We start from the raw sequence: 26,612 nt of genomic DNA on the forward strand, positions 1-26,612 counted from the left end.
AGTCCACCAAACTGTAACGAGGACGGCAGAGTGCAAACACGTTTCTGCCAAGCAGGTGACTTGGGTCCTGCAGGATGCAGGCTCGTGTGACACGTGCTATGTAAACGTTCTCCCTGAGTCTAAGAACCTGGGAAACGCCGGCAGCTGTGCCTGGCTGTGTCCCGGGCCACACGTGAGGCTGAGACGCACGAATCCCTGATCAGGGGCACGGAGCGGGATGATCAGCGTGGAAGGAGCAAGAGGGAAACCGGTTTGAACATTTTCTTACATTGATGCCACTTTTCACGTCCGGGCTCTTAGGGAAAAAAGGTCCATCAAGTCACCCACCTTTCCCACCCTATCCCACCCCACTTCCCCATCTCAGGAAACTTGTTCTCACCCCTCAATCAAGACCCACTCGAGTTCCCAGAACTTTCCCCAGTTCTGGCTGGCAGGTCTTTCTTCTCTGTGCCTGCACGGCTCTGCTGATGCACCATCTGGGCAGGTCTCAGTACTCACAAGGCTGGCTGGCACTTGCTTCTCCTAGTCCCCAAGGGGCTATTAGATTCTTGAGGGCGGGGTCTAGCTCAATTATTTCCGATCCTCCACACCTGGTACAAGGCCTAGCAGGGGCAGATACTCAGCAAAGATCTGCTGAATGAATGATTAATAAGGTGTGATGGAAAAGTCACAGGTGAAAAACAGCCAAGCTACTGTGAGCTCGTTACTGTAAAGGAGGCGAGTAAGGAGTACAGAAGAGACGTGAAGAAAAGTGACTGGTGACAGCACTAGGGATGGCTTCTCAGGAGGTGCTGCATGACCTTGGCCTTAGGAATAACGGGCCTTCCCTGGGTAGGAGAGAAGGGGTGGCCACCAGCTAAGAACTGACCCAGCCAGGAGTGTAGTATGGCTGACCCCCCCCCCCCTACAGTAGGGGGTGTCACACATGTCAGCAAGGTGGCTGGGGTCTGATTGTGAGTCATGCCCAGGATTTTGAACTTGTGACTATCGTCACTAGGAAGCCCTTCAAGGCCTTTAAACAGGGAGAGAAGTGACAGGGTCTCAGTTAAAAGATAATACTGGTTTGAAGGACAAAAAGACTAGAGCATAGGAGGCCAGCTGAGACTCAATCACAGGAACCTTGACAAAGACGGGGACCGACAGGAAAGCGCGGGCCGAAAAGAAAGTTACATGCTGAGATTCCCTCACGTCAAGACACGCTGGTAAGACAGACAACAGGTCTGCCTATGGAGAGGAGGGACAGTGCTGAAGCTGACAGATTCCTAGCTTCACAGATAGGTGCAAAGCACAGGCTGGTGGAGAGCTCTGGGGGAGGAAGACAGTAATTCACACCGATGGAGCCTACAGGTTGTCCAAGGGCGTTGCCAGGTAGTTGCAAACAGGAGCCAGCTTGGGGGTCTCAGACCCAGCATCCTATCTGGTTACTGAAGGTGCATTCCCAGATGCAGCAAAACAATTCAAGGTGTTTAGAAGCTTAGGCTAAAACTGAAGCCACACCATGACATAGTAACCAGTTCTCTCACTTTCTGTATTCTGAGCTCTGACATCTGGGGCCTGGCTGCTCCTGGAGGGTCTGCCCCCCACCCCCCCAAGTGTTAATCAGTTCCCAGGACAGTAAACAATTCAAATGTGAGTGTACTTCTCAAATACAAACCAGCAAATCCAGAACCCACGCCCAACCACCTCCTCTATCAGCTCTCACACTCTGGGCCACCATTCACCTGCCCTAATCACCTCAAAGGCCAGGCACCAGACAACCAGGGACAGACAGTCCCTATGCCCCAGCACCCAATGGAACTACTCAAACTGGCCAATGCTAAGCCCGTTCCCCTGCCTTGTCCCTACCTTCCCACGGAAACCGCAACACAGGCTCTTGCCCACAGTTCCCCCCTCTCCCCCGGTGTTTCCCCATGCAGCCCCCGCCCCCGCCCACCACTGCATGTCTGTCTTCTAAGGAAATGTGAGTAATAAACTACCTTTTAATGAGAGCTATTTCCTGATCTGTTGGCCTTATTATCCCTCCAGTGTTCTATTAACATGCCATTTTTAAAACAAATGTGTAAGGAAGAACTTGCTGTGAAAACAGCACCGATCGGGGAGCCAGTGTGGATTTCGGGCCCAGCCGTGCACTCAGTAACTGGCTGTAGGGCTCAGTGCCCCTGGCCCTACGGGACTTACAGGGTTGTTGGGAGGAGCATAAGGGTCGGGGTCCCCTCTAAGGAGTTTATGCAGGCACGGTAGGCATGTGAGACTACCACATGAATGAAAGGCTACCACTCATCTCTTCAGTTCATGAAGCCTGGGTGGGCACTGCCGTTCCCTGGGTAAGTGCAGGTGCCTTACAACAGGTCCGCATGTATTCCACTTGGACTCATTATGCATGAGGAGGGGAAGGTAAGCCAGCGCCCTCACCTACCCACCCAGCAGCACCTTCCTGGGCAGGCAGAGCACTAACAAGCTAAACACTGCTAGTAAGTCAGAGGGTTGATTTTACTCCAGTATTTTGATTTGCATTTTGAAATTTTGTTTCTTTTTATTACCTTTATGTGCCACCCCCAGTGTACACCACTAGTAATTCTGAGCAGAAATAACAGCAACTGAATTTATTGAGCTCCATTTACCCAGTGCAAGGACCAGTGCTTGTTAAATGCTTTCCCTGCAACAGTCCCTCTTAATGCTCACAGTAACCCCATGAGATTGGCACTCCTGTAATCTGCATCTGATAGATGCTACTTTACAGCATAACCCGTTGGGAAGATTCAAACACAGGAAGTGAACTCCTGGGCCCATCAAAGTGCCCGAGAAAATAAATACAAACACTGCTTTTAGAAAGCTATTGGCTATACTAATCAACTCAAGCTTTTCCTGATGTTACCATCTTGCCTAACATTCCAGTAATTTTTTTAGACGACTTTTTTCCAACAAGGATCTGATTCCTGATTATGCTATATTATAGCAGATTAGGTGAAAGAATCAAGCAGTTTCCATATTTTTAATTCTCAAATGCATCTTGATTCTGGATAAGTAAAAGATTTGTAATCTGTCTCGTTCTATCGAGTTTTTTCATCCCAAACCCTACCCCCCCTTTTCCCTAAACTCTCCGAGTCCGTAGGAAGCCCTTGTCTAGTTCTGAAACCCTCTCTGCTTCCCAGAGACTTACCCTTAAACACTGGCGCTCCTAAAGTCAGAGTGGGCACAGTAAAAATGATGCATAGGGGAAAGAAGCACTATCCTTTCCACTTAACTTTCCAAGAAAGTATGGAGATACCTAAGCAGAGAGGGAACAAATTCCAGTGTCAATGTGGCTGATGGGAGACTAAACCATCAAAGAAACACTTGCTCCTCACCTGGAAAAGCTACAAGGCAATGAATGAGCTGCCTCATTTTTTGTAGAAAGAACAAGACGAATCAATGCAAATCAATGTGCTACACGCCCCAAACTCCACTGGCAGCCTTCCCCGCCCTCCGCGTTTTAAAAATTCTGGGGCCTTTGAAAAAGTCTCCACTGTGATAAAGCCAAATTTATCTCACTCCATTGTTTAAAAATATTTTTTTATCCAGTTCATATTAACTAATCTGAGTGCAGTTAAACATTCTTTGCCTGTTGGTGGGATACAGGCCACAGTGTCTTCACCCTACTTTTTATAAAAGGCTATTTCAATTGGTCTTAAAAACCCGTATGTCATAACAATATAACTGCCAACATTCCTATGCAAAGTAATCACTACATTTTTTAGCATACTTACAACGGCGCGCACTGGAATTTTACTGGGATCTTGCTTGAATGGAACGCTACAGTATATACTCAATAGCCCAAATTTAAAAGGCAGTTTTTAAATGCAATGTCTCAGTCTGGCCTTCTATTATTAGTATTTCTTTCTGGAAAAGGGGAAAGCTTAGCCCAACAATTTTCAAACTGGCCCATTTTTTTCTAATTCTGTAACACACGACCTGCCAAAATCAGAACTAAGTTCCTTTTTCAGTCCCACCACCCCACAAATGATGGAGCCCAGACAGGCACGGACCCACACAAGAGAGATGGCAACTGTCAGGAAATAAAAATGATAGATTCCCATTTCCTGTATGTTCAACAATCAGTCCATTAAGAAACCACAGGGAGGAATGTGGGCTGAGCTCCAGGTCACCTGAAGATAAAACATTTTCATATGCTAACCTGTTGAATTCCGTCTTTCAAATGAAAATCAGTAGATACACTGGGTTATCTGGCTAGAAGTAGGTTTGTTCTACACTTCTTTGAAAATTATAAAGAGAAACATTCTACAGGGAACCTACAAAAGAAACGCACAAGCTGATGTTTGTGCAAATTCACATCTTCCCTTCAGAATTGGAATTTTGAAGTGGCTCAATCTGCACAGCAACAGGACGGAGACAGGAATACACAAATAAAAACCTTCTCAATAAAATTGTAAAAGTATCCTTCCACTTCCTCCTTACTTTTCCCACTGAAAGTACATTCACCCCCCGTATCACTCCTAATGTCCAAGGCTCAGCATCCTTTTAAAGTCTAGGGGTCAGTTAGGCTGCCAGTCAGGAGTCCTGAAGAATAAACATGTGAGGGGATGGATATGGTAACTAACTAGAGGGTGGCAATCCTTTTAAGTGTGCACATATAAAATCGCCATGATGGACACTTTAAATAGCTTACAATTTTATTTGTCAATTATACCTCAATAAAACTGAAAGGAAACAGATCAGTGGTTGCCAAGGGTTAAGGCGGTGGGGAGTAAGCAGGGGGAGCCCAGAGGATTTTTAGGGCAATGAAAATCTTGTGTCCAATACTGTAATATGTATGATATAGGTCCTTATACATTTGTCCAAACCCACAGAATGTACAACACCAAGCGTGAACTCTAATATAAACCGTGGACTTGTAAGTTCATCGACTGTAACAAATGTACACTCTGGTGGGGGTGGGGATGGTGATGGGGATGGTGAGGGAGGCATATGCAGAGGCAAAGGGTATATGGCCTGTATCTCTGTATCTTCTGCCCAATTTTGTAGTGAACCTAAACTGCTTTAAAAAATAAAGTCTGTTCGAAATTGCTACCTGTATTAAAAAAAAAAAAAAAAAAAAACTTCTGAAGGAGGCTGATCTTCCTCCAAGCAGCTCTAAATCACCTCTGTTGTTCAGTAATCAGAGGCTAGCAGTGGGGGTGCAAGTCAATTCACTGCCTTTAGACTGAACTGGGCCAGGGGTAATGTGTTTATAAGAATTTCTTTAAAACTACAAATCTGTTTAATACCAACACAACACGCAGCAAAGCCATTCCTGAAAGTGATACTAAAAATATGTGCTGACTGCAGGGAGCTAGGTGTTGGATTAGACACAAGTGACTACAAATGGGCAGGCAGTTTCTCTTCGGAGTGATGAAAATGTTCTAAAATTAGACTGTGTTGAGAGCTGCAAATATATTCAAAATCACTGAATGGGCCAGTTTTATGGTATCAAAGTATACCTCAATGAAGCTTTAAAAAATGTCCTAGAGTCCATATCCTTAAGGCAGTCAGAATTTTTTTAGAGAAACTCAGCAAATTTACTACTAGATTAATTTTCATCTCATGTCAAATGCAAATATCTTTGAAAATCAGCTCAGGATGATCAAAACATGGAAATGACTTACATCTCTACCTGATAATCAGCAAAGGGGCCAAGAAGCCACTGGGCTCCTAGGTTTCTCCCTGGAGGCTGAGGTGCAGGAGGAGAGGCATTTCATTTCATTCAGGACAGGTAACCTCTCCCCAGGGGAATGTTTGTCCAGACCTCAGCCACCAACCACTGAGACAAGCTATGAGAGTAAATCACGTTTTTAAAAAAATCACTCCCTACTCTTTATTCTCTGTCTCTCTCGACTAGGGAATAAAATACCTAGAACATCTTTTAAATGAGCAATAGAAAAGCTTAGAATTCATAAACGGTATCCAGTCAAATAACAGTGCTTGCTGGTTTTTCTTTGTAAAGCTCCCTGAGCACGGTCATTGTACATATGGTCAAAGGCAGGCAGCTGCATGCCCAGTCTCTGACTTGACCTAGAAAGGAGAGGAGTAAACTGGTCAAAGAAGAGCTTGGAATGTCTTTTTAAAAACCACCATAAGATCTGGATCAATGACCCAGAAGTAGGGTGATTATTCTGGTATGCCTGGAACAGTTCTGGTTGATGCCTATCATCCTGGCATAATAACTATGAATAGCCCTCCTGTCACTCTCAATCCTTCCCTGATTTGAACGATAAATTATATGTTCAGCTCTAAAGGTGAACTGGGAGTGGAATCAGTTGTACTGATCCAGGCAGCATGGATCAGTTTTGCTGGGTAAGGCCCACTGGCCAGGGAGCCCACCCTTAGAGCCATCCACCTGCATTTTATGGGGTGACAGAAGTCAAAGATCACTCTACAGTGACCTGCTTAAGTTAACATGGGTGGAGCTGCAAGGCCAGTGCAAGAGCTCCAGTCTTCCAATTTCCCATGTCTGCTGGGACCCCAAGTCTAGCTCTCAGGTTCAGACCACAGCTGTGTTGAAGTAACAACCGCCTCCTATAACAGCTTTCCTCATCAGTCTCTGAAATCTCCTGCTTCCAATATATCGTCATCTACTTGTAAGTTAGACCTCCCACTGGGCCTGGCCTGGATGTGTTTGTTTTCATAGATATGCCTTCATTTAGAATTGAGACCTACACTGCAAACCTGCAATCCATTGCATGAGGCTTTTTTTTTTTTTAATCCATTTCAAAATAAAACAATTCACATAGCGAGGTCAAAAGCAGTTCAATCCTAAAGGGATGCCCTCCAGCATCTAGATGTCGGAGGCTGGGTGGCTCTGCTTACCCAGGACTTTAAAGACTTGTTCATTCAGGTATAATAACCTGTGTGGGAGAGGGGCTGATAGCATTTTTTCAGGTTGGTGTAAGTGTCTTTCTGTGGCAGTACAAGCAGCCCATGGGAAAACACTGATAAAGCTGGCGCCCTGCCACTGCGGTTTCTTGTGCAAATGGATATGTAAGTCCTAGCTCTCTCTTGCCTATTAAATGCCACGTGGCTATGGCAAAACAAGAGGTTAATGTCTCTCCTGGCTCAGAGAGATCTATACCAATGCAAAATGTATTGAACACTTGTTTCTTTCCATTCCATACCCTGCTGTTTCTGTAATGTCCCTTGTCCTTACACTAGTGCATTTGAAAGAAAGGGGCCAATTCAAAGACTAGGAGATTTTCTATGGTTTGATATGTTTGGGACTGGGAATCTTCTGGTTAATATGAAGTCACCGTGTAATTCTACTTAATATTTAAGAAGCGCTTCAAGATCCAACCATGTCTTAGACGCATATTAGTGAGGAATTACACTATCTATATTCTCATTAGCTCAAACAGCATTCTGAATAGAATGGCATTAGATAAGAGTTTCCTTTGGGTGTTTAGTGATATTTCCCAGGAAAGAGGGATTAGGGATGTTCTGTCTAATGAGTCACCCAGTTTGGAGAAAAGGGACAGCAGTCTTCTACTACAGCTGCTGATGAACAAGTGTGCCAGGCCCCCTCTGCAGAGAGCATAGCAAAGGCAGGAGAACTGACACCTTGGGGACAGAGGCTGGGCTCCTGTCGCACAGCTCTCCATCGCAGCCTGACAGCAAGTCTCTCCGGAGGAGATGACAGGTCGCCTTTCTCAAATGCTAACTTCCCAACCTCCCTGTAAAAAGCTTATATATGAAAAAAACAAAACCTCTATGTGGTCAACTAGGAAGAAAAATGAAAGCTTCCCACATGAATACTTTGCTGAAATGACAGCACCCAGATATGAGAGCTGCTCCAAGAAGAAGCGTGGCTGTGACTTTTCAAGATTTGTGGTAAGAAGGCATTTCATCTCAGTTTAAAAGTAGTTTCACTGTTTAGTTCTTAATGCTACCCCAAAAAAAGAAAAAAAGAAAACAGGATGAGTTTTATCTGTACTACTAAGCTAACATCATATCCAAAAGTTAGCAGACACAGGTGCATTCTCTGTCTTTAAGTCCATTTGGGGGAAGATGAGAGCAGACAGCACAGCCTCTGACTATCAAGCACTGACACAGAACCAAAGGCCCACAGGGAAAATCTACAGCTTTTCCGCAAGCTTTTCTTATTCAATGGGCCCTCACTATTCCTTACTTCTGCAATGACAGAACTGAGACTATCCATCAAAAAACGCTCTTTTTCAGTTGTATATATCTGCAAAAATGAATTATATACTTTTGATGAGTGAACTGTATGGCATATAAATGATATCTCAATAAAGCTGTTAAAAATGCTCCGACTTTTTTTCAGCAAAAGTTAAAAAAAAATCACAAATAAGAAAAAATAAAAGTTCCTAGTTTGCTAAACAAGCCACAGTGTTGATGTACCCAGATCACTACATCTGGGGTGGGTGGGTGGGGGGGCGCTTTTCAAGGTCTGCTGAGATATACTTGAACTTGGCTTTTTGTTACTACAATTACAGAGGCAGGATCAGGATGAGGGGCAGGGGCTGCCATGCTCAGAACTCACTTGGAACAGGGGCTGATCACAGTCGGTGTAGGTGGGTAAACCAAGGCAACGTTCACTCGCTCACTGCCGTTCTTGGGGCAAATGATCTCTGCCACTCCTTCCGGTCTGGGCTGACTCAGCAGCTCCCCTGCAGAAGGAGAGAGAGAAATGCATTAATGACATTTGCCTTAAAAATGGGACCACCTGCCAGCGAAACGCAGCTTGGCTCTGCTCCCACTTGCACCGCCGAAGCTCTCATCTGCGTCACCGTGGACAGCGTTCTGAGGGTTGTGGCAGGAAGACCATCTCTGCAGACAAAGACAGCATCTGCCACTATTCTCTTCACCTTCCTTTTCCTAGACTGACTCTGGACATCTTTATGCATGTGTCAGGCAGACTGAGCCAGGATCCCCAGAGCCCAGAGAAGCAGGGGCTGCCAGGGAGGTGTTCACAATGAGGACGGGGCAGATGGGATGCGGGCAAAGGGAGCCTTCAACAAAGCCCCACATAAACGCCCTGGAAATGCAGCCCGCTGAAGGTGTTATCAAGGTAAACAGCCCGGCCTCATACTGGCGAGAGGATTTCCTGGTAGGTCTGTGTTCTGATTTGAAAAGCCCAACACAATGCTATCTTATTAATAACGGGGTCTAGTAAAAACAGGTAATTAACATAATGGATTCCCACAGTCCCCAGAGGCAACCGTGTCCTCCGCACGCCCTAGATACAATTTCTCTCCAACTAGACCATTAAACCCCTGAGCAGTGATGGCTTCTGCTCCTGAGTTTCCTCCCCCTCGTCCAGCGGCCCTTGCTCTATTGCCATGGCCAGCATGGTGCTCTTGCTCAGAGAGAGGTCAATAAATAGCTTCTGGCTGACGATGGCACTCATTATTGCCTAAATGCAGCTTCTTAAACACAGAAAGTAAATAAACCAAACCAAGGACACAAAATGTATGCCAACGGGAGAAAGACGCTACTGGAATTAAAAAGTCAACTCTATGGAAGCCATCACTTGTACCACTGATTTGAAATTCCAGAGACCCCAAAGTTTATGCCAACATGTGATGATACAAAAATCCTTTGCCTCGGAATACCATATTTCTGAATGTCTCGCCTGCAGCAGAACTCAGTGACTGACATGCTCACGTGCCATCACTGAATAAGACCTTTAAATGTACATCTCATTTCATCTGGACAATGTCCCTGTTGGGTTTATCCTCATTTGACAAATAGGAAGCTAACATTCAAGGAGGCTAAGTACAGACATAGTTGTACTTTTATGAAAGGCATTTATTTCCTGGTTTGAACATTTCTACATGGCTTTGCACAACAGAAATTGGATGTAATTTGAGTTTCTTAACCAAACTACTGCAAACAGCAACTTACTGCAAGATTTAATTTACCATGATAGCTTATATCTTAGATACCTGAACTATATATCAGAAATTATACTCGGACACCAGTTAGGAAAAGATCCCAAAATGTTAAAATGCAAGTTAAAAATGTAAACATTAAGTGTTATCTAAGTAAAACAATGAACCACAGTAATAGCATATTAAAGCTAGACTGAAATTTGGAAGCCATCCAATTCAAATACTACTTTACAATTCAGAGGCTCTCTCAGTTCAACAGATCTGCTCCAAGGCCCACAGAGAGCTGCTCACCTTTAAACCAACCAACCCCCATAAACTGCAGGGTTAGAACTACAGGAAGAGGGGGCTCTGCACACCCCAGGCCTTTCCCTGGCCCTGGCTCTGGTCCGCCCTCCCCGATGCCTCACCTGATAGTCTCAATTTGTACTTTCTGTCCTAAGAGTAGCCACAAGGCTTGAACACAGACTGACTGGATCTCTCTGGTTTCTCCTGAGAACTCTCTCCTGGTTGGAATTTCACAGGGGCCTCAGCTCTGTTCACTTTCAGCTGCCTGAGTGCCCAGGATACAAATGCAGGTGTCAACCCCCCACCCCAGGCACCCATCCTTGGCATCAGCTTGGCACAGCGGGCTTCCTTGATGGGTAGGTTGTAGGTCTTGGTGAGCAGGCCAGTTGCCAGAGAATTGAAAATAATTTACAGCAGACTATTAAGCACTGGTTATTCATTTCTATTAAACCAGCAGCGTTACTGTCCCCATCCCCCATGTCCCAGACTCCCAGCATCATGCAGGACCAGGCAACTGGTCTCATCTATATCCTGTACCTGGCAGCATTGCCAGCCACTGAGATAGCACAAAAGCTGAAGGCACCAAGCAGTTTCATGTATATGAAAAAGTCACTTGATACTACAGAAAACTGAGCAACAAGCAGAACAGTCCACAATCTCCAGTACAACCATGCACTCCAAAAAGCTACTGCATGGTGACAGCACTCTTAGGATTTAACAAATGTGCCCAATTGCTAAATTAAGAAAATAACATTAACAGCTTTTTCCTCCCCAAAAAAACTATCTTATCACGAGTACGAAGAATGGTTTATAACATGTGCTATCTACTAAAATAGAAGCTGATTGTCTCAAATTTCTTCAACACAAATTTGATTTTGAACTAAAATACAGCAACTCACTGAATATCTAAATGGGGAGACCTTACTGTGTGTGAGGAGCTGAAGATGCAGGAGATACTGGAGTCTAAGGTAAGGTCTCTGATGTCGAGGGTCTCAGCATCCAAGAAAGTCAAGTGAGCGAAAAGAATTACAGTCCTGAATGATGGGTGCAAGCAGCCCAAGTGCCCATTAGTAGAAATATGGACAAAAAAGCTGTGGTACATTTACACAAAGGAATACTACTCGGTCGTGAAAAATAAGGAAATCTTAGCCCTTTGTGACAACGTGGAGGGATCTGGAAAGCATTATGCTAACTGAAATAAGCCAGTCAGAGAAAGACAAGTACCATATGATTTCACTCATATGTGGAATCTAATGAACAAAATAAACTAACACACAAAATAGAAACAGACTCTATTAGATAGAGAACAGACTGACAGCTCTCAGAGGGAGGGAGGTTGTGGGGCTGGGTGAAAAAGGTGAAAGGATTAAGAAAAAAAGCACAAAAACTCATAGACACAGACAAAAGGATGGTAATCACCAGAGGGAAAGGGGGCTGGAGGGATGTAGAAGAGGGTACAGGGGGATAAATGGTGATGCAAGGAGACTTGACCTGGGGGTGGTGAACACACAGTACAATATACAGATGATGTGTTCTAGAATTGTACACCTAAAACCTATATAATTTTATTAACCAATGTCACCCTAATAAATTCAATTTAAAAAAAGTAGGGCCTTGCTTTCTGACAAAAATTATACAATGATTACTCATAGCAATGCTATTTATAAAACAGTGAAAACTTGGTAACCCTCTCAAAATGTCCAGCTGTGGGGACAGATAAGCTATGACATATTAATCAGATGGAACTCTCTGTAGTCACTAAAAATTCTGAGACTGACATTTCAATGTGTAAACTTGAAAGTACATTCTAATTAAAACATACACTGACAAAGCACACAGATGAATTTAGAGTGAAATGGGTCATTCGAGATTAAGAGGTCCTGAGGTTACTTACTTATTTTTATGTGTGAGTCAGTAATAAGAGACTACAGTCTGCCTCACACTGAAGGGAGAGGCCAGTGTTAACGGCAGCACTTTCTCCTCGGGGGGAGATTTTCTATCATGTGCAACATACAATGAATGGTAAACAGTGTTCCTGAAGATGCAGAAATTTGGCCTGATAAACAGACCACTAACTGAAGCTGTGTTAGGCCACTAAGCTGTCTCCTTGTGCCCATTAAAGTTATGCAAAACTCTTCTTAATTACTCTAGCTCAGGATTTCTGGCTTTAAAATACAAGCAAACTCTTTATCAATCGTTTTCCCCCCTGTGAAAGAACAGAACACCAAGTTTTATTATGGGTTTTCAAATTAAAATCAACAGAAGATAAGTAAAATGAGCTCAACTTTTTCTGTGAATCATCAGAAGTCTCAAATATTAGACACATGATGAAAATAGGAAAAATTTATCTTACTGATGACCCAAACCACACTACTAAAAGCACCAAGCCTTCCTTTTCAGTGCAAATAAAACCCTCTTCTTAATCCAGCATAATGATGTAGGTTACGAACATCCCTCCCCACAGCAAAAGTAGTCTTGAAATTGACATAAACAAATATATCAGTTCCATTAAATAAAGACATCTATTATCTAGATGTCTTTAAGGCCTCTCAGCTCTAATACTGTAAAATTCACACCCTCCAGCCCTGAGGTCCACTGCTGGCCTCTAATTAATTTAATTAAGTGAGACTCTGGATGGAGCCATAATGGACACACGAATGCATGTTTCCCATGTCTCCTCGGGGCAAACGCAGCACCCTCCGAAGCCAGTGCTCAGGCAGGCTCCCACTTCACGAGCCAGCAAGTTACCTAAGGCAGCAAGGACTGGAGAATTCCCTGGTCCCTTTTGTATGGAACGGGAAAGCCAGGTGGAGAGAAAAGAATACCTTGTCTTAGAGCAAAATAAAGTCCAGAAAGCATATACGCAGAAGTAAACATGAAACATTAACATGTTCAACTGAAAAACGTGCCACTGCGCTCACTTAGGACTGTGAGCGAAGGTGCCAGCAGCCACCTCTCTACACCTGTTGGTTCCAACCTCACCACCGTCTGCAGACTTGGCTGCCCTATGCTGTTCCAGGGGCAGGCCCCCGTGCCTGAACCTCATCGCACCACGATGCCTCCCTCCAGACCACAGCTAAATAAAATAAAAATAAAATAAAATAATAAAATAAAATAAAATTTAAAAATTAAAATAAAATAGGCTGGTTGTACTTTTGGGTAGTCTTCATTTAAAAAATAATCCATGACGTGAAGTGACTTTAGTCTCAGCCTTTGATTATGAATTGTAACTTTTCTTGGAAAAGAAAGTGATGGTCAGAAAGTAGCAGAGCAAGCCTGTGTAGAGCAGGCTTGTCTCCAGGCCCAGGGTTATGCCCATCTCTGGCAGCCAGAAGTAAACACTATGCATAATTTGGAAATAATTTGTAAACATTTTTAAAAAAATTAAAATCCAAAGGATGCAGGTCATAAAATGCCATGTAAAAGTATTTTCTATCATATTTAAATTAAAGGTAAAGTTTAAAAGAAAATTTAAAATGAAAATGAGTGAAAGGTAATGCAATTTTGGAATTGTTTTTAAAAATTTTACCGTAACAGTTAATAGCAGATATCAATAACTTGGAGCCAGGAATTACTTCTCATTCTGGTATAAACGAGAGGAGAAACGAAAAAGGAAAATCCTATACCCGAGGCCTATGTCCTAGGCCTGGCTCTGCCACTGAATTCACTCGTTCATTCAACAGCTGCCAACCAGCCACAGGCGAATGCTAGACAGGCACCGCCGCAGAGTGAGAGCAGCAGGGAGCACAGGGATCCCTGATTTCATGGGGCTTGTAGTCTAGAAAGAAGACTAGTAAGAAATAAACTGCATAACTGATAAAAACTTGTTACCCAGATAATGAATTAGAGGGTGACCGGGTGTCTGCTTACAGGACAGGGTGCCTCTCTGAGGAGGAGACAGTTAAGCTGAAATCTGAATGACAAGGAGAAGAGAGCCATGGGAAGGACATTCCAGGCAGAGGGAATCACTCATGCAAAGACCTAAAAGTAGGAAGGTGCTCGGCTGCCCAGAGATGAGCCTAGTGTGGCTAGATCATGGGTGACAGTGGACAAGGAGAGGAGGTAAGGCAGTGAGGGCCAGACCATGGAGACTTGGTTTTCATTCTAATTAGTAGGGAGCCATGTGCAAGATTTTAAAAGGAGTAATGACATCTGGTGGAGGCCTGATCTGGAGAGGCGCCGGGGTAGATGGAGAGACGAGGGTGTGTTTTGTAGACAGTCAACAGGACTTGGCAATGAACTGGATGTGAGAATAAGAGGAGAACCAAGGCTAATTCCAAATAGTTGGTTTGAGAAACTGGCAGATGGTGGTACTATTCTCAAGACTAAGAGAAAAGGTGGTTTGTGCGAAGGGGAGACATGAAGAGTTCTGTTCTGGCCAAGTTAGATTTGACTGTTAGACAAACGTGGGAATAGGTAGTAAGTGTGTAATTACATATACTATTCTGGATTTGCAGGAAAAGGTTAAGGCTGGAGGTAGAGGTTTGGGAGTGATAGCCCAATAGATGCTATTTAAAGGCATAAAGGGAGATGACCTCACCTAGAAAAGTGAGTAGGTAAGGAAGAGAAAGGAACCATAGACAAAGCCCTGGGGGGGCTGAAAATTTAGAGGCTGGGAAGAAAAAGAGAGACCAGCCAGGAACTGCCAGAAGGCAGAGGGGAAAAAAAGAATGTGGCTTCACAAAAGGAAACAAACTCCTTCAACAAAAGGAAGTGATCAGCTGTGCCACATTCTATGTGGACAAGCAAAGCAACAACAGAAAAGGGTCCCCTGGGTTTGGAGGTCCCTGGGGGCTTTCATGGAAGCAGCCTCAGCAGACAGGTGAGGATGGATGTGAGACAGAAGAGTGTTTGCCTAAGGAATGGGAAGGGAAGTGGAGACCACACCAGAGAAGACTCTTCAGAAACTGTGAATTATGTTATACATGTCACTTGTCATCTGAGCTGGGTATACCACATCTGAAAAATACAATTAGGAAAGTGGACTTGCTCCTCTGGGTTTCCTCCAAGGCTCCATGTCTAAACTGCCAAAATGAATGAAAGATCACAGGCTTTGAAGACAGTAAGTGAAAGGAGCCCTGGAGGGCCATGCACTGAACTGTTATTTTGAAAAGATAAACAGGAATGTCCACTCCTTTTCTGGGATGGGTTCCATGAGAAGAAAGTCATTTGTGTGGTAGATGTCTCCATTCTTAAAAATAACAATAATGAAACAACTGTTTGCTATTGAAAATAGATTTTTATAAAAAATGTAAAAGCAGACTAAAACGCTTTACTCACACTAATCAACTTAACATATATGGAATTGCTGGTCCTAGAGAAACTATAAAATGTAGTTGACTCTGGAGTCAGACAGCCTTAGTTCCATCCTGACCAAGATTTATGGCTGAATGGATCAGCCAGGGTCTAGTCATGAGACAGAAACCACAGAGTGAGGCGCAATATAAACAATTATAGATTTTTTACAGGGAACTTATTATCAAGAGGAAAGAGAACTCTAAAGACCACCTTAAGACTGAGGGAGATTACCTGAGGCAGAAAAACCTGGATGTGGGGGAAGCCCTCCCCAGACCTGGTCGGACCACCTCTCAGCTGTTCTGCCAAGACCCTCTCCACCTGCTCAATAGCATCAGGCTCTCTGAATCTTCTGAGTTCCTGAGAAGTTTCCTTCCCCAAGTGTTTGGTCACAGCACTGGGACAACATGCCAGACAGAAACTTAGGGAAGATTCCACTTTGAAGTGAGGCTCCAACTGACACAAAATGACTATCCCTGGGGCCAGAACAAACATCCGGGGCAGCAGGTGAACCTGGCTCCTGTGGCATTTATTAATATGGAGGAGAAATTGCTCCAGGGAAGCTGCAGGAAGCTAAGGCACCTACCAGGAAAGGCTTTGCTTTTGGTTCTAAAAAAGCAAACAATAGCAAAATAAAAGATTGTTTGATATCAAAGTTCTTTCTATGTGCTGTTCTTAGCATCTTCATCAGTTTGACAGTAGGCCAGATAATACACAAACTATAATAACAAAAAACAAGAGATCCTGTCTTTGGATTCCGTATGAGATTTTTCTAGAAGGGCTAAAAATGAATCACCCTGTATCCTAAAAACGTAGAATCAAGAGGCATCACTTGAAGCTTAAATGAGGTGGTTTTATGACAAGAAAGCATTCGTATTGATGGCAAGCACACTTTCAAAACTCACTACCTATGAGAAGTGTCAAGGGTTGGCCCAAAAAGGTGTAGACAAATCCATGCAAGTAAATCAACGGTGGGACACACTGTGAGAAGGCAAAGCGTCCTTCTGAGGCTGAGTGGGAGAAAACACCTAAGGCTTCTACAACACTCTTAGTAACAACAAAGAAATAATGAATGAATCATTCGTATACATACAGGGTGGGGCAAAAGTAGGTTTACAGTTGTTTGTATGGAAAATAATACAATAACTATACAGGAATAAACTCTGTTTCAAGTATTCACAATTGTAAACCTACTTTTGCCCCATTCTATACACATATCTCACTGGAGTCATGATCAGGAGTTAACTGACTGGCTGCTGGTTCAGCCTAAGCTGTTCTATAATGGTCCACATACAGATATGTCCTTCAGAAAATGCAGGGGTCTCATACCACCCTCTCCTCACTGACCCTTAAAAGGTCTGACACCGTCTGACCCAAGTCAAAGCTGACTCGGGGCAGAGGGACAGACTGCCCTGAACTCTTCCCACCATTCATTCATTCCACCTCGCCTCCCCTCAGACGCGTGTGCCTGCCACTTGGATCCATTTTCACGGCTAAGGGTTTATATAAATACAAATCCACCCAAGAAAGGAAAAATATTTCCCCTTTTCCTGCTCTGGATAAAGTTCCAGCAGACTTGGCTGAGGATTAGACATACTTCACAGATCAAAGTGTGTGGTGAGGGGGGGAGGAGGGGAGGAGGGAGGATCAGGGCCCAGGCCCAACCGGCCTTCGCTTTCTCCTGGAAGAGCCCTTGCTGCTGGAACGACGAACTTGCAGAGGCTCCTCTATTTGGATGGCCTGTCACCTACTTCTTACTGGAAGCAGTTCCAGACTCAGAGACGTGAATGCAGACGGCGCAAAAGCATTCAGGCTACAACTGTCTCCCTCCATCATTAGTCTTCTTCTCAACTGAAAATGGGAGGAATTTTATGACCTGAACTGAAATTGGAAACAGTGGCCCAAAGGCCTTATCAAAACCGACCTGATTCTGAAACACTCTGGGAGCCATCTGAAGTCCTTAAAAATGATCAGAAACCATGCGTTTTCCTCCCATCTCCTAACAAGGAAGGTGATAAGAGTATCTGCAAATTCATTTTCTCTTTGGAAGGGAAGGAGGAGGAATGAATGCTAGGCTGGGCGGGGGGAGCGAGGGAGCCCCTTCAGGGCCTGGGAGAGGAGAGAAAATCCACGGAAGTGAGAGTCTGACGGGACCGCAGACTCAAGCTGGAAGGAATCTTGAGATGGCTCGCCTTCCTTATTTTGCACGTGAATAATATCTCCCACATGCATAACCCGCAGTGCAGGGAACATGGTCCAGCTGGGTTCTCTCCCAACATGAGCTTTTTTATTTTAATCTACTCCCCTACCCAAGTTTCATTCCCAGAAGATCCAGCCCGTACCTGAGGCCACTTGAAACAAACAAAAAGCATCCATGATGACCTAAAAAGCAGTAAACTGCACGAACAATCAAACCTGAGCACTCCTCAGCCTCTCCAAGGTTGTAATTATGGACAAGAAAGGTTCTTTGTGTGTCCGCTGCGCTCCACCTGCAGCCGCCGCAGCTGGCGTCCAGACTGGAGCCCAAGCGCAGACAGACGCGGAGAGGAGCACAATCGTGGCAGCTAAGGCCGGTTACAAAGTAGGGGACTGCCACACAGGACCAGCCTCATCAGAGGCAAGGGTGGTGCCGGAGAGGCCACTTCTGCGGCAGCTTCTTAACTAGGCCACTGGCCTCGCCAAGGCCTCAGTTTGCCTTCGCACCTGAACTCTTGCCTGAATATCAGACTGAGATCAAAATATCCTTTTAAACATCGCCACTGAGATATTGATGTGTCCAAAGTCCAACTTGATGCCCACTGGCCCATCCCCCAAAGTTACTCCTTTCCTAGGCTCTCCTATATCCGAAAATGTCCACTCCAATCTTCCAGCTACTTTGGACAAAGAATGTGAAGTCATGTTTGCCTCCCCCTTTCTCTCCCACACACAATGCATCACAAGTCCCACTGCTCTGCCTCTGAACTATCCAGCATCTGACCACTTCACAGCTCCAGAGTCCACACCACCATCGACCTGGACGACTGCCGGTCTTCTGGCTGCTTATCGGGTCCCCGCAGTGCCTTCCTCACTGAAGCGGGAGGGACTCCACGAGAATGCAGGTCAGGTCATGCTGCTCCTCAGAACCCTCCGGCCCCTCCCTTCTTACTCACAACCACCACCCAAGTCCCACACGGTCTCCAGGGTCCTGTGTGAGCTGCTCCTGCCTGCCTCCTGCGCTCGCTCCCGCTTCACTGTGCCCCTCCCTGGCCGCCTGGCCCAGCACAACCCAACCTCCGGACCCGTCCGAACCACTCAGGCCTCACCCCACCCCCGTCCCCCACACACACCTTCATTCGGGCCTCTGCTCAAGTACCACCTCCCACGAAACCTCCTGAGCACCCTGGATAAAACAGCACCCCATCTCCTGGACACCACATTCCATCACCTGCTTTATTTTTCTTCACAGCACTTAATGTCCACCTCACATATACGGGTTGACAGTGTGTCTCTTCTTCTAGAATGTGAGCTCCACAAGCTCAGGGATTTCTCTGGTTCAATGATGGATCCCAAACATCCAGAACCATGCCTGGCACACTGCAGGCCTGAAATATATCGCGAAGAATGGGATCGACCATTTGATGTTTCCATACATTGAAGGCACGTACAAGGTGGCCTCTCACATTCCCTCAGGTCTGTGGCTCCAAATCTGACACTGGTGTGGCACACAGTCAGGCCATTAGGGACAAACTCTACACCCTCTTCTTCCGAAGGGGGCCCAGGGCCCAGCAAGGGCAGGTTTCTAAACGCCCCTGCACAGAACGGCCTCATGTATGCGCCAGGCCAGGCACAGAGACAGAAACACTGTAGGAAGCCACCTGCCTTTCTGTCTTATTTGATCTTGCATCTTTTTTTAAAAATACGTTTTTATTGATTTTTTAGAGAGGGAGAGTGAGGGAGAGGAAGAGATAGAAATATCAATGTGAGAGTAAATATCAATCGGCTGCCTCCTGCACGCCCCCTACCGGGCACTGGACAGGTAACCTCTTGGTGCAACCACTGAGCTACACCGGCCGGGCTGATCTTATACCTTTTACAAACTAAAGAGAAAGCTACACCAAAGCCGAGATCCATTTGGGGACATTCTAATGTCAACATCTTGAAAAGTTTTCTAAGTTTTCAGATTACCTGACTCAGAGACTCTTTAGGGAAACCTGACAGTGTAGCTAAAGATGCCCGCTTCTGAATTATAGTTGAACATGGTTATTTTGAGAGTGGCAGTGGTTCGGCGAGACAGGACAGGGAAAACAGAGGTACCACAGGTTACTTAGTGCCCTGGGTGTGGGGAAGAAGATGAACTTTTCCCGGTCTCGGAGAGTTTGCCCACACACATGTGCTGATCAGCACCCTAGAGGGGTCTCCAGGGGACCCTCTGCAGATCTCAGAGTTCTCTTTCCTGTCCAGTCCTCTGTCCTGCAAACTCTAGTCCTCTTGGTCTCCTTAATCCAGGGGATCTTCTGGGCTCTGCCTCAGTTCCCCCTCTCTGTTCCGCAGCCTGGACACCTTCGAGGCACTAAGCTGAGACAATTATGGGACTCTCCCCATTTGTTTCTGTATCTCAGGACCACTGTCCTTTGTTGCCTGATTCTCAGGGTCTTGAAGATTATTACTTTATATATTTTACTGGCTTGGTGGTTTTTTTCAAGTGTGAGAATAAATACAGTCTCTGTTACTCTACCTTAGCTGACAGTAGAAGTGTGGCCATAGGTTTCCAAGTACTTTTGATACTGTGAATAACACAGTTTTTTTCTGTATGGCAAGCCCATCATCGAAACCTATGCTCTCCCAAAGACAATGAATGAAAAGACAAGACACACACTCAGAAAAAAATATCTGTAAAGCATACATCTGAAAAAAGACTTGTATCCAGAATAGATAAAGAATCTCAAAACTCAACAAGAAACAAAATAACCCAATAAAAAAAATTGGGCAAAAGCTTGAACAGACATTCCATCAAAGAAAGTATGCCAATAGTAAAGTAAGCACATGAAAAGATACTCAACATCATTAGTCATTAGGGAAATACGACTTCCCTCCTATCAGGATGTCTAAACGGAAAAGGCCGACTATACCACGTGTTAGTGAGCGTGTGGAGGAGCTGGAACTATATCTAGTATCTAATAATAATTGGTAGGTGACACTACCTGCTAACAGCTATTAACATAGTAGGTCAGAGTAGGTAGAGTTAAACTTTCAAGGAGTAGCAAGAACACGGAAAGGCACCAATGACGGCTGCTGAAGGACAGTGCGTAAGACCTAGCTCGTGCGCTAGGGGAGGTCAAGGTAGATACGCTCCCACCATCTCTAATCAACCAGAGCCGTCCAAGATTGGCTTCTTCCTCATACTGTTCCTCTTCCTCCTCAGGAAATTACTCTTTGCCTATTGCTAGGTGAAGAGTGTTGTATCTTAGAAGCGAGGCATAAGTTTCAGTTCACCCAACACCATCCCACCAAACACCCAGGAGAAGACAAGGCTAAGGGTGAGCAGAGATAAAGACATTGGCTCCCTTGAGTCTGGAAGCAAAAAGTCACCTAGTGGCCAACTCACACAATTAGCTCAAAAGAGCCTCATCTTCTCTCCATTTAGACTGGAAACTACACCACTTTTGATCAGGTGAACAGAAAAATGAAAAACACCATAATGATCCCTATCATCTAGGAGAAATTTACCCTGGCTTTTATGGGGTGAAAAAAGCTCCTTATTTCTTGAGCTGAAAATTACACCAAATTACATCCAAGCTCTTTAACTGAAGCCCATTTGTATCAGAGGTTATTAGTTTAATCAAGCCATTTGAGACAAAAAGCTAAGGGAGTTAGTGGCCAACCTACAAACATCTAACTTTCAAAAATAAGAAACGGCCCCATTCCTTAGGCAGTGATGTTTGTGACACCTAAGCGAGCCCTCTATTGTCCTGTATCCCTGGTCCCAGCCCTCGGCCTCACTGCAGCCATGCCCCACGCAATCCAGCTATTTACTCCCAGGGATTTACCCAAAAGAATGTGGGGGCTCTCGCCCCTCCTATTTTCCTCCTCGCTGTGGCTCTAGCCCTTTTCTATCCACACATCCCTCACCTCTATGGACTGAGCACACTGAGGAATTATGGCCACTGTACTCTTTCAGATACTACAGGTTATATGGGCTTGTGCGATTCGGCCTGGAAGCAAACCAGCACTCAGAGCACCACTGCTACAGGGCTGTCTTCTCCTTTTGGGTTAGTAGACAAAGAAGAAGTTTTGGAACATAGCCCTTTGTAGGTTAAGGACAATCCTTACCACCCAATAGCAAACTTGCTCTTTATACCCCACAAATGTATTAAAAGGGACTTCTGAGGTACAAGCAATGTCACACATTATAGGTCAACCACACGTGACATCCATCTTTCATACCTACTTCATGCTGGACGCATCCCCAGGTTTTTTGCAATGCAAGAGCTACGAGATTTCTAATTTTGAGACAGAGAGTGAGAGAAAGAGAGAATTAATTACAAAGAGCAGGGGTTCTTTGACAAAGACTGAAATCTGGCTCTCCACGTATTCACTGTGTGACCTTGGGAAAGTTACCTCACCTCTCTGAGCCTCATTTTTCTCATCTGCGAACTGTGGGTAGTGTATACATACACATACACATACTTCACGGGAGTGCTACAAGAATTAAATGATGATATTTGTAACTGACCTAAGCCTATGCCAGGCACATAATAGCATCTCACTAAATGTTTATTTCTTCCTCATATCCTTGTTAATCTGAAACATAAAAACCAAGATTGGAGCAAAAATAACTTCTGGAAAGAAAAGTGCCTACCAGAGGAGCAACGGAAAGGCCCTGACATTCCTAATGCCTTCCTGAAAGTCCCCACTGCTCCAAGGCTGCACATTCTCTAAAGAATACCAGCCCTTTTATTAATTTTTGAAGAAAGTGTACATTTTACCTCCACTCTGGAGAGAAGTTGGACAGTTCCCCTTCTAGGTATTTATTCTATGTGTATACCATACATGCCAAAGGAATAGTCAGAAGTATTTACTTCAGTGCTCTTTCTAAAGTAAAAGACCAAAAACCAAAACAAATGTTCAACAGAAAGTTGCTTAAATAAAACCAGCTTATGCAACAGAATAATATACAACCAATAAACAAACAATCAGACAGCTCTGTATGTATCAAAAGGACCGGTATATATTTTCAATTTCAAAAAAACAAACAAAACAAAACAGTGTTTCTATCACCCTACCATTTGCGGGGGGGCGGGGGGTAGGGCTTCTCTCTTCTCCACTTATACATAGAAACATATACTTGTAAAAACACTGACAGAATCTGGCAAAACTGGCCTTGGGGAGGGGAGACAGAGCCTTTTGTACTTCCTGATTTTTGTGCCACTTACACAGACTACCTCTTAAACATAAAACTTAAAATAATCTATTCCAGTACAAATTTCAATTTTTTCCATTTTTTCTCCATAAAATGGCTTTCTGGCTTTTAAAATCTTACTTTAAATTACTTACTTTTAATTATAAAAGCCAGCATGTGCTCATTTTAATAAGTAAATTAACAGAAAATGTATCAAGAAGAGGGATCCAGGCTTGAGCTGAGGGCACCCACCCTCCCTTTCTCCTGCTCAGACGCACTGAGAAAGCACAGACACGGACCGGGTTTGGCTGATTTCTCTACCAGGCAGAACTGTGCCGTAAGCGTAAGTACAACACTCTTTTCTTTCATCTGACAGTATGTTCTCTGCAGCCATGTTCCAGTGAGAATTGTAATTGTCCCCAATTCCTTTATTCATCTATGTCTTCTCTTCCCTGTCCCTCCTCGGCACCGCCCCCCGCCCACACACACACACAATTTTATATGAATGGGCTCATGTCACACATGAATGTTTTTAATGGGGTCCTTTCATCAGCTTGGTGTTTACTACCACCACCCCCATCCTAAACAACCTGGCAGTGCCCTGGGAGGCTGAGTCTGGCCTGTTGGTCTTCCAGGGGCCCTGTGCTGGGGCTGCTTCCCCTGAGGGCGGCTGAGTCAGGGCTCCCTGGGCCAAACTGCAGCCAGCTGGCCAGTCAGCGAAACTGGGCTCTGGCCATGTGGGAAGTGTGATTCCAGGCTCAATCCGAGGTGCCACTCGCATCATGGAATTAAAGGATCTAAAAGGAGAGGCCGCTGGCAGCTCTTCCCAAACCTACATCACACATCTGATTAAGAAAAAACAGCTCAAGTGACAGAGGAAAGCTCTCCAGCGAGTGAAGGCCTCTGGCTTCGGCACCCTGCCCCCCCGCCCCTCTTCCTTGAAAGCCAACAGAGATGAGAGGCAGCTCGGGACAGTATCTGGGTCTCGACTACACAGACCTTCATGCTGGCCGCCCACCAGGGTCCAAGGCCACTCCCTGCCTGGCCTTGGCTGTGACAGGGAGCAGCTGCTGATGGAGCCAGAATGAACTGCTGGGGGATTAGCGGCTTCTGTGCAAAGCTTATGGGCAGGCATCCGTGGCAGGAGGTCAAAGCGTGAGGACGAGGGAGTGGGAATAGAAGCTCTCTGACTACTAAGCCCATTTCCACTCCGCATTTCTTGGCTCTTAGATTTCATCATGGCAATTTCACAGAATGTAAAAAAGTACTTACAATCTTTGTTCGCAAGGAAGATAGCACAGAAATGATTACACACATACCCCCAAGTACACTGACTTCCAATTCTTGCATCTGTGCAAAATCTTTACAGATGGCAGGGGCTATGAAAATATAGGTCAATCACCTTGATTAATCAAAATTTGACTTATGCCAGAGCTTCATATATTCTTTAAAGGGGGTAGGGGAATTTTTCAAAACTAGCTAGTGATGTTTAAATGTTTAAACCTTACCTTGGTGTTTCTACAAGGACTTGACCCAGATCAAAGAAATCCTCCTCAGACTCCAGGCATGTAACGCTGTTAGTAGATGCCACGCAGGGTTTCAAATAAGGTTTTCATAAAATCCTATTGATATCAAGCCTATACTGATAGCTCAAGTACCTTAACAGTAACTTCCAAATACAGTACATGCAAAAGACAGTTGGGTCTCCCAGAGTGAGAGCATTTTGACTTGTCAGGAATAACTGATTCACTGCAGAGAAGCCCAGCACCAGGAGGGCGGTGCAGTGCTGACTCCCGAGGCTGGCTCCCAGCTCCACCACCTACTGGCAGTGGGTCCCTGAGCTAATGGTGTTATAGGGGCGAAGCCTGAGCTTCTACATCCCTAAGGTTGTCGTGAGGTCATGAGGGATGAATGAGATCATACACACAAGCATCTTGCACAAGGTCAGCTGCCTTAGCCAGCACCCTGTGGACCCCGGGACCTCTGATCCCAATGAGACCAGGACTGGCCACCTGGCCACAGATAAGCTATTCCTGAGAGTGACACGAACACACAGTCCAGTGAGAAAAGCTGAAGTAGGTGGATCGGAAGGCTCCCGGGGAATCGGAAATGGGGTAAGAGACAGAATTAGTCTGTGGCAGCGACTAACACAGAGAGGCTGGTCTGCGGGAAGAATGAAAAGCAGGGCAAGTGGTTAGGGTCAGACAGAGAGGGCACTGAGACGTGACCACACCTGAAGTGTAAGGACAGAGATGGGAGGGGGAGCAACTGGGAGACAGGGCACTGAGGTAGGTACAGGGGACCAAGAAACAGAGGACTGGGGACCAAGTCAGGGGAATGGAGCTGAAAGTCAGGGCAACTGACAAACAGATGACAGACAGGACAGCAGGGGGGAGGTACCATCAGACAGGAAATCTGGGTCAGGGACACAGAGAGAACCTGGGACAGAAGGACAGAGAGACACAGATCAGTCCTAAGCCCTAGTTCACATAAGGAAAAGAGCCTGTACTTTGCTTCCTGTCCTTGGACTCTGGGGATCTCTCTACTTTTGACATAATCCTGCTTTTTCCCCCTTAAATTAGCTCAAGAGCTCTGATTAGGACATAATAATTAATAAATGACTTTTATTGAGTATATTACTTTCTTTCATTACTTATAAATTATTATTTGCAACTAATTATGTAGCTCTAATCAATTATTATAAAAACTTCTAAAACCTTGGCTTTAAGAGTAACAGTGTATTTCTCTGTATCCAGGGAAATGCTCTGCAGAGGCTGGGTGAGTATTCCTGCAGGGAGGGAAAGGGCCAGGAGCAGGCATTGGGTCCTGGGTTCTAGTCCCGGGCTACACTAACTCCATGCAAGGTCCTGACAAACCCTCACTCCTCTGGGCCTCAATCCTGCAGCCCAGAAGGAAGAAGCTGAACTGGTTTATCTCCAGGGTCTGATCAGCTCAAAATAGTCTGTTCCGGCTTAACATACTGTGAAAATGTATTTTCTACTGAATTTTCTAGGCTTCTCAAGTTAAACTCCTCGCAAATTTAGCCTGATGTAGAGCAATCTCTTAAAGAGGCCACACAAACATGTCCTGGGCTCTCCCTGGCCACCCTCCTGCAACTTCCCCGATTCCCTGGACTCGGCCTTCAACACAAGGTGCTGCCTCTACACGGCGCCTAGGAGGGTGTCACCTGATCCACTTCTTGTACAAACGCATATCTTCCTACTGGGCTTGTTTTAAGCAAGGCACAGAAACTGGAATATTATATGTAACCTTAGATATTAAAATGTTTAATTGTATGTAATATTCTAAATGTCTTAATGTAGCCCTAAATAAAGCTCCCTAATAAAGATCATCAAACTAAATAGGTAACATCTCCTTAAAGATACTTGCTAAAGGTACTGGGGGCCATTGCACAAAGATACTTCTTTTTGCTCTTTGTAGAAATGAACCCACCACATACAAAACACTAACTCACTCCCCTCGAGTAATAATGCAAGAAGAGGCAGTGTGAGCTAGCACTGACCTTGTCAGATGGCCAAGCCGAGAACCGTTACTTAGGAAGGGTCGCACTAAGGCCCAAAGGGTTTTCAGTAGCTCACTCCAAGCTGCAGCGAGGGAGCAGGAATGAGAAGCCCCTGGTCCCATTCCTTTGCTCCACCAAGTCTCCCTGACCCCGACTAGAGCACATCACCTTGTACTCTCTGTGTGAACTGTACAAAAGCCTTGATCTCACTCCTCTAATCCTAGAATGGATCACCCCTTATACTGCTCCA

The 26,612-nt window shown here is 45.0% G+C and overlaps 1 protein-coding gene across 4 annotated transcripts in view; it reads right to left on the reverse strand.

Moving 5' to 3' along the window:
* Nucleotides 1-26,612, reverse strand: part of MFHAS1 (multifunctional ROCO family signaling regulator 1) — a 69,578-nt gene that overhangs the window by 13,112 nt on the left and 29,854 nt on the right. For 2 of the 4 annotated variants that reach the window (XR_015714023.1, XM_087814138.1), the window contains exon 2: nucleotides 8,531-8,657. Coding sequence is in view for 2 of the 4 variants with exons in the window: in XM_087814138.1 (XP_087670264.1) it covers nucleotides 8,531-8,657 (127 nt within the window). In the remaining 2 variants the exon portion in view is untranslated. Of the gene's footprint in view, nucleotides 1-2,585; nucleotides 3,269-8,530; nucleotides 8,658-26,612 lie in introns of those variants that run through there. The other 2 variants (XR_015714022.1, XM_087814139.1) reach the window with 2 other exon arrangements.

This window comes from Miniopterus natalensis, chromosome 2 (assembly GCF_054644295.1).
Source record: "Miniopterus natalensis isolate mMinNat1 chromosome 2, mMinNat1.hap1, whole genome shotgun sequence".
Classification (NCBI taxonomy): Eukaryota; Metazoa; Chordata; class Mammalia; order Chiroptera; family Miniopteridae; genus Miniopterus; species Miniopterus natalensis.